Raw genomic sequence first — 8796 nt, 5'->3', positions numbered from 1 at the left:
AGGTGAAGATGGTCTACATGTAGATGAAGAGAATACAAAAGCAATTCGAAATTGGCCAACACCAAAGTCAGTTTCTAAAGTAAGGAGTTTTCATGGGTTAGCAACTTTCTACAGACGATTCATCAGGCATTTCAGAACTATCGTGGCACCTCTCACAGAATGTTTGAAGAAAGGAGGTTCAACTGGGGAGAGGAACAAGATAAAAACTTCGCCTTCATCAAAGAAAAGTTGTGCACAGCTCTGGTATTAGCCTTGCCAAGCTTCGAGAAGATCTTTGAGGTGGAGTGTGATGCTAGTAGTATTGGTATCAGGGCTATCCTTTCTCAAGAGAAGAGACCCGTGGTTTTCTTTTTTGAAAAGTTAAGCGATGCCAGGCAGAAGTGGAGTACCTATGATCAAGAATTCTATGTAGTTGTTAGGGCTTTAAAGCAGTGGGAACACTACCTAGTATAGAATGAGTTTGTGTTGTTCACTAATCACCAAGCCTTGAAATTCATTTATAGTCAGAAACACATCAGCAGGATGCATGCTCGGTGGGTGACTTTTCTTCAGAAATTTCCTTTTGTAATTAAGCATAAATCTGGAAGTACCAATAGAGTTGCAGATGCACTGAGTCGGCGAGCTTCCTTATTGATCACATTATCACAATAAATTGTTGGGTTTGAGTGCTTGAAAGAGCTGTATGCAGATGATCCTGACTTTAAGGAGATTTGGAATAAGTGTGTGAATCGGGAATCAATGGTGGATTTCTATATTAGTGAAGGGTATTTATTCAAAGGCAACCAACTTTATATTCATGTTTCATCTCTACATGAAAAATTGATTCGAGATCTACATGGTAGAGGTCTAAGTGGACACTTGGGGCGTGACAAGACAATAACCAGTTTGGAGGCTAGGTATTATTGGCCACAGTTGAAACGGGATGTTGGAATTCTAGTTAGAAAGTGTTATACTTGTCAGGTATCAAAGGGTCAAGTACAGAATACTGGGTTGTACATGCCACTTCCTGTCCCTCAGGGCATATGGCAAGATCTGGCTATGGACTTTGTTTTGGGATTACCTCGTACTTAACGGGGGGTAGATTCTGTTTTTGTGGTGGTTGACAGGTTTTCGAAAATAGCGCACTTCATAACTTGTCGGAAGACTTCAGATGCATCACATATTGCTAAACTATTTTTCAGGGAGATTGTTAGATTACATAGAATTTCCAAGTCTATCACATCAGACCGGGATACAAAATTTTTGGGCCACTTTTGGATTATCTTATGGAAGTTGTTTGAAACCAATTTGAATCGAAGCAGCACTGCCCATCCTCAAACTGATGGACAGACTGAGGTTACTAACTGTACTTTTTGAAACATGGTTCGAAGTATTTGTGGAGATAAACCTAAACAGTGGGATCTTGCACTACCTCAAGTGGAGTTCGTGTACAATAGTGCAGTTCATATTGCTACAGGCAAGTTTCCGTTTGCTATTGTGTATACAGAGGTACCTTACCATGTGATGGATTTGGTGAAATTGCCTAAAGGTAATAATAAAAGTGTTGCTGCTGAACATCTAGCAGAGGAAGTGATAGTAGTTCGTGATGAGGTAAAATAGAAGTTAGAGAGAACTAATACAAAGTATAAGGCAGCAGCAGATTCACATAGACGAGATAAACAATTTCAGGAAGGGGACTCAGTGATGGTTTTTTTGAGAAAAGAGAGATTTCCCAATGATACTTAAAATAAGCTGAAACCAAGAAAATATGGGTCATTCAAAGTGCTTAAACGGATTAACAACAATGCATACATTATTGATTTGCCAGAGTCTATGGGTATTTCTCGTACATTCAATGTGGCAGATTTGTATGAGTTCCATAAAGATGATAAGCCTTTATATTCAGATTATAACTTGGGGTCAAGTTCTTCGGAGGTGGAAGGAATTGATGTAGGACATAACGGATATATTGAAAAAAGAGTACTAGTAGAAATAAATCATCTTGATTCCGTATCGGTTCCATAAAACCATTTTGGAAGTAGAACAATGAGGGAAACAATACTCACCGCTACGCCATGTCGTACATTGAATTTTGGCCGTTCGAATTCGTTTAGGTCTCGAAAACTGATTTTTAAAGTTTTAACGCTATTTTTGTCAATTCATTTATTTTTGTTATTTTTACAATTATAGTTTGATTAAACTTCTTTTTCATTACTTTTAGTTGTTTTAAACTACGTTTCTATATAAACCCTTATAAATAAGGACTTAATTCTTTTTTATTATTATTATTTTTTATTAATAAATTTATGAGTTTATTCTCTTTATTATTTGGTGGATTCCAAATTGCTTGTTTTTAAAATTTTCGCTTGAATTCTTTTCTTTCGCTGCGTCATGAAGCCTCATTTACATGTGAAAATTCCCATATTAATAGAGCAGCTAAGATTTGTACATAAATACGAATTTTATAGTTAATTTTACAACATTATGAATAAACAACATGCAAGAACCTCCTACAACTGCCTCAAAACTACCTTTATGGACATGTAACCAAGTTCTTCCTCGGATGAAACATACAAACTGGGATAAAACTTGATCTGTAAGCATGTAAAGAGATACGCATGTTTTCTACTGCTAGAGATTAGAGAAGCTTTAAATATGATTAATGTAAACATCTAAGTAGACATGTCGACCTCCTGACATCGTATCAAACCAGCAGCCCCTGCTATATTAATGTAAACATCTAAGTAGACATGTCGACCTCCTGACATCGTATCAAACCAGCAGCCCCTCCATAGCAGAGCCACCTCTCACTGCCTTTATTCATATTCCATCTCACTTTATGCATGGCCACAATTTTTGGAGGGAAAACCTCAATCTCATGCCGCATCTGTCCTTTGTCACTTCGTTCCCCTGGGAAATTTCCCATGTCGTCTCCAGATATTTGAGCTTGCGGATCGGCTTTCAACTTATTCTTATCGCTCTTTTTTGATTTTGCTGCTGGCTTACTCTGCTGGGCAATGATGCATGGGTTGTTGGGTTCAAGTTCAGTTCCAGGATCATTTCCATAGCATAGAGCTGCAATAGATGGAGTTGAACATGGTCATGAAAGAGAAATCTAACAGACTTTGCCCAACTGAATGATAAAAACAAGGCACTAACAAATTTCTCATGAAATATCTTCCACTAGCCACATCATTATTTTTATTAAGAGTAATGTTATTTAGCCCAACTGGGGTTATAATCTCATTCGCTAATATGACATTAAATGATAAGTATAATTAAATAAATCATTTAATTCCACCTTTCATTTTGTCTATCACCACCACAGACGGGTTATAACCCTAGTGGGGCTCAATAGTGTTCTACTCTTCTATTAAATCAGCGGAAGTGCCTAAACTAAAATATAATTGGAAACAAAAGTTCAGCATATAGGCCCTGTTTGGCCTCCATTTTTGGAAATGAAAATGGGTGGAATAGTGTTTTTTTGAAAAATGAGTGGTTGAGAAAAAGTTTTCGATTTACATAAAATATTATAAAAGATTATGTGGTTGAAGATAGGAAAGAGAAAAATGAAATGTAATGGAATGAAAATTAATGAGATTCAAATGGGGGCTAAGTTGGGTGACAAACAGTTTTTGTAACCCCAAAACTGAACATTCATTGACATCATAAATATAATCACCTAAAGTTTTTTCGTCTGAAGCTTGACATATGGCTGTTTGCTCCTTTTCTACTTCCTCCTGATTTAATAAAGCCAAGGGCCCACTTTTTATTCTTGGGGCATCATCAGCCGACACACCGAGGGACTTCTTCATTGGGACCGGAGTGTTGGTCAAAGGACTAACCACGGTAAGAGTAGATTCCTCTTCCATCAACGATCCAGAGAGAAAATGAAGGGGCCGATTTCGCGAAGGATCTTTCTCCACTGCTCTAGTTGTCAGCTGTTTACAACAAAAGTTATAAAAGACGTAAAAGTTACTATCAGAGTAGTAGAAGAGTTATGCAATAGCTGATCGTTTTCAAGGGAGATAAACTAACGGAACAGCTCACATCCAGTATATGAAACGAGGCCAGGAATGCCAACTCCCAAACTATGGTCCAATTCTAAATATGTTTTTATCAAATTTGATGGGGAAAAAAAATTCAAGTTTATTTTCCAAGATCGAGGAGTATGCCAGATGTATAAATCAGTGAAAAATTAAATGGAAATGAGATTGAGGACATATATAATAAGGTTACTAAGCATTTAGCAACAACACCTTCAGATGTTTAAATGCTTAATTGAGAAAGGAAATGTAATATTTTCCTGTAGGTCGATGCTGTTTTTGGAGAATGGATTTGACAGAATTTTACTTGCTAACATGATTCTGCAGTCTTGGCCGCACTTATCAATAGAATTGTGCAAACAGAACTTCAAACGCAGAAACTTACCACTATTTCTTTAAATAATTGAAATAGAAGTTCAAATTAAGACATAAATTTATATTTAAAAGAAAAATAAAAATGAAATTTCACTGTAATAATTAAAAAATAATAATAATAAAAAAATTCAGATAACAACAATTGCTCACCTGGAAACGAAGGGCAGTTCCATCCTCACCACAATAAGCAACCATACCTAAAATTCATTGAATCAAGGAAGAAAAAGAGCATAAGCTGACTACAAAGATGGAACATTGCTGCAAATAGGAAAGTCTAAAGAAAAGATGAAAAATAAGGAGTCTAATTTTGCATATAAAATGAGAGCAAATATCTCCCTCTTTCAAAATAAATCCACATACTTGTGCATAATAAGTACCAATCTAGCTATATATTTAGCCAATTTCAAAACCTTCCTCCCTCTCAAGTTCCTCACCCACCTATTTCTCACAAACCCCCAACCACTTGCACACAAAAGATGAAGGGGGAAAAAGGACAATTGTAGAAATAACAAAATAAACATAATTGGAAACAAGCCTCCTAAAACATGAACATAAAGGGACTACGATGCATCGCCACGAACATGAGTGTTGGAAAAGCCTCAAAAATTAGTGACACAACACGTCCCCGACACTTTAATTATTATTATTATTATTATTATTATTATTATTATTATTATTATTATTATTATTATTTATTTTTATTTTTATTTTTTTGTGCAAAACAAATAATTTTTTAAACCGTGTACAAGGGTTTTTATTTCATTGCTTCAAAAAATGGAAGACTAAATGGCAATGTAATCAAGTAAAAATGTGGGTAGTTCTTTCTTGCTCACCAATGAAATACACATGGGCTTTGACTGTTTTAAAATATGGACCACATTTTCTTCTATTTTTAAAAGGCCCTTTTGAATTTAATTAAAATTTCAGAGATTTAAAATATAAGAAATCCAGTGAATTCAGTTTCTTCTATTACGAAAATTAGGATTTCATCTACGGTTGGGCAACAGATCTGACCACCGATAGCTACCATCGCCAGCAACACCAGACATCGTTGGAACCTGTGACATTCACATCAAACCCCACCCATCCTCCTCCATTCAATTTTGCCAAGTTACTCAATCTTGTCTTTTTCATTTTTAAAATCCATCAGCCATGTTGGACCTTAGGCCAGCCGTGTCAGATGGCGTGTTGGACCTTAGAAAATCAATACAAATTTCTGACACAGCACTTGGCATTTTCGGTGCATGATAGTAAACAAGGTACAATGTTATGACGCTCTACTTGTAACACATTATCTGTAGTAATCAAGCAGCCAAAAAAATAGAGATAACGAAAAGATTAATACTCTTAGTAATTCTGATGATCTCCACCTTCCCATAGCTATTAGAAAAGGCACCAGAACATGTACCCAACACGCTATAGCCAAATTCATGATTTTGGAAAAGTTATCTCCCCCATTCAAAGCATTTGTTACAAAATTAAATCCAATAGATATCCCAAAAACTTTCCATGAGTCACTAAAGAGTAAAGACGGGTGAGCAACTATAAGTGAGAAAATGAGGGCCTTGGATCAAAATATACCAAGGGAAATAGTTGATCTCCCTATAGGAAAAAACCTGTCGGATGGAAGTGGCTATTCAACTCAAAGTACAGGGCAGATGGAGATACACAAGCCTAAATTAGTAGCAAAAGAGTGTACCCAGACATATAGGATATATATCTCGAGACCTTTGTTCCTGTGGTGAAGATGAACACCATTAGAGTGGTGTTGTCTTTAATTGTCAACTTAGATTGGCAAATTGCAATACTTTGATGTAAAAAATGCATTTTTACATGGAGACTTGGATACCACTGGTTATAGATGGAAAATTTGGCAGATGCAAGGTCTACAGATTGAAAAAGGTTCTATATGGACCAAAAGAGTCTCCAAGAGCATTTTTGAAAAATTCACCCATTTAATAGTGAAGTTGAAATATTACCGGAGTCAAGGAAATCACACATTGTTCATAAAACACACTGATCAAAGCAAGGTAACTGCACTAATTGTCTATGTTGATGATATTATTGTGAGTGAAGATGGAAAATTGAAGGGTCATCTTGCAAAGGAATTTGGGATTATTGACTGGGAAGAGTTGAATACTTCTTACGAATTGAAGTAGCTCATTCAAAGAAGGGCATTTTATTCACAACACTAGTACTTATTGGATTTCTTCAAGGAAACTGGAATGCTAGACTACAAACCAGGAGATACTCGGATTGAACATAACCATAGATTGAGAGAAGACAAGGACGACAAAATGGTTGATAAAGGAATGTATCAAAGACTCGCTGGGAGATTAATTGACATACCCCACACTAGAATAGATATAGTTTATGTAGTGAGTGTCATCAGTCTATTTATGCACAATCCTCGGGAGTGAAACATGAATGCAGTCTGTAGAATCCTTAGACACGTAAACACTAACCCAGAGCAAGGAATTTTTCTTCCATAATTTGAAAAACTTGACTTCGAAGCCATACAATGCTGACTCAACAGGTCTATTGTTAACAGAAGATCAAATTTTTAGAAGCCATACAATGCTGAGTCAGCAGGTCTATTGTTAACAGAAGATCAAATTCTAGTTATTGTACCATCTTACGAGGAAACCTAGTTACATGGAGAAGTAAGAAACAACAGGTGGTGGCATCGTCGAGTGCAGAGGCTGAACTCAAATGTCTCAGAATTTGTACACTACCGTGGTTGAACATCATTCTTATAGACTTAAAATTAATATAAAAGGACTGATGAGACTACACTCTGATAACTGGTTAGCAATTAGTATTGCAAACAATCCGGTACAACATGATCACACAAAATATGTTGAAATTGATTGGCGATTTATCAAGGAGAAGACAAACCACATACCATACGTTCCTCTCTAACGGTCAATTGGTAGACTTATGACAAAAGGACTAGCCACTCAACCTTTACAAGAAATTTCGAGCAAGCTGGAAATGGCAAACATCTGTAGTTCAGCTTGAGGGGAAGTGCTCAAGATCTCTTCTTATCGTAGAAAGATATCATTAATTAGGAAGATATTATTGTACTAATTCTCTATATTCTTACCAATTTTACTTCCTTATTTTCTGTCCTAGAATTAAGCTAAATTAGTGTACAGAATATTTTGATTTCTTTTTCCTTTTTTTATCCATACACCACATCTATAAATCCGAACATGTATTACAATAATTATCAAGAACCTAGTGTTTCTTCACACATTTCCATACATGCCTACTTAATAATATCAATTGATGTACGTGTCTTCTCGGGTCAGATGCTTGAATTCTGAACAGACTAATCACAAAATTCTACTTTTCCTGCGAGGCATTGTGTACCTATAGATGGAGAAGATCCCTACTTATAGATAGGTTTTACATCAGAAGGCAAATATATTTTGTCCACCATTTGGGTATTTTCCCACAGTAAATGCATCACCAGTAAGATTTCAAACTAGCGCAAGTTAAAAGAAAGAATATCTTAGAAACTAGCAACCTGTTAGCCGAGACACTTGAATGCTCCATATTGGGAATGAGGCACAGTGATAACTGTGTAATCCTTGTCTCTGTGTTCCAGAAAAAGGTTTTCCAGTAATTGGGATATCATGTGCAGCCTTCACTAAGCTGAGGACCCATATTGATCCATCATCACCGGATCCAATAATACATCTAAAAGCACAAAAAGAGACAAATTGAGCAAGAATGAAATGATTAAGAGACAGGCATATGGAATTGTTTTCCACCAAAGCATATAAAACTGTACCTTGGATCTGGCAGCCAATCCAAACTATAAATCACCCCCTGGACAGGATTAAGGTCCCACAATGGATGGAATGGGTCGCTGCACAGACAGGAGACAGATTATCACAAAATTGATACATCCACCATCAAGGGTGGGTTAAAAATGTCTTTTATGAAAATGCTGTGTTCAGTTTGGTGATAGCATACAATAGTCTTTGCCTTATCTTCAATAAATTTGGAGTCAGCTACATGATCCTTTTTGGCCACTTCTGTTATTTCCTTCCCAGTCTCATCAACGAAAACAATATCATCAATAAATGGTATATAGAAAGGGATCTTATAATGGTAACTTATCAATGACTAAAAGCAAATAATGATCACAGAGCCTTGGTACATGTTTGTGGTAATAGAAATTTCTCAACTACTACACCCACTAAAACTCAACCTTGCGACAACTCATAGAAATTCTTTCTTCTTAGCACCCATCGTAGAGCTTCCTTGCTTCGTTTCTATCAATCTCAGGTAAATAAAGGAGTTAAAAGAAACATTCCCCCTAATCTCCTTGGGTGGTGGTGGTGGTGGTAATTTTTTTTTTTTTTTTTTTTTTTTTTTTTTTTTG

The 8796-nt window shown here is 36.1% G+C and overlaps 1 protein-coding gene across 3 annotated transcripts in view; it reads right to left on the bottom strand.

The window, feature by feature from the left end:
* Positions 1–2381: 2381 nt before the first annotated feature.
* Positions 2382–8796, bottom strand: part of LOC111369428 — a 23318-nt gene continuing 16903 nt past the window's right edge. For 2 of the 3 annotated variants that reach the window (XM_022990939.1, XM_022990941.1), the window contains 6 exons: positions 8200–8277; positions 7933–8105; positions 4551–4597; positions 3662–3920; positions 2712–3054; positions 2382–2643 (listed from right to left, as the gene is read on the bottom strand). In XM_022990939.1, coding sequence (XP_022846707.1) covers positions 2720–3054; positions 3662–3920; positions 4551–4597; positions 7933–8105; positions 8200–8277 — 892 coding nt within the window. In that variant the 3' untranslated portion in view covers positions 2382–2643; positions 2712–2719. Of the gene's footprint in view, positions 2670–2711; positions 3055–3661; positions 3921–4550; positions 4598–7932; positions 8106–8199; positions 8278–8796 lie in introns of all 3 variants that reach the window. The other variant, XM_022990940.1, reaches the window with a different exon arrangement.

Source organism: Olea europaea, chromosome 20 (genome assembly GCF_002742605.1).
Source record: "Olea europaea var. sylvestris chromosome 20, O_europaea_v1, whole genome shotgun sequence".
NCBI lineage: Eukaryota > Viridiplantae > Streptophyta > Magnoliopsida > Lamiales > Oleaceae > Olea > Olea europaea.
The sequence above is the reverse complement of the archived record's forward strand: the minus strand, read 5'-3'. Positions and strand labels throughout refer to the sequence as shown.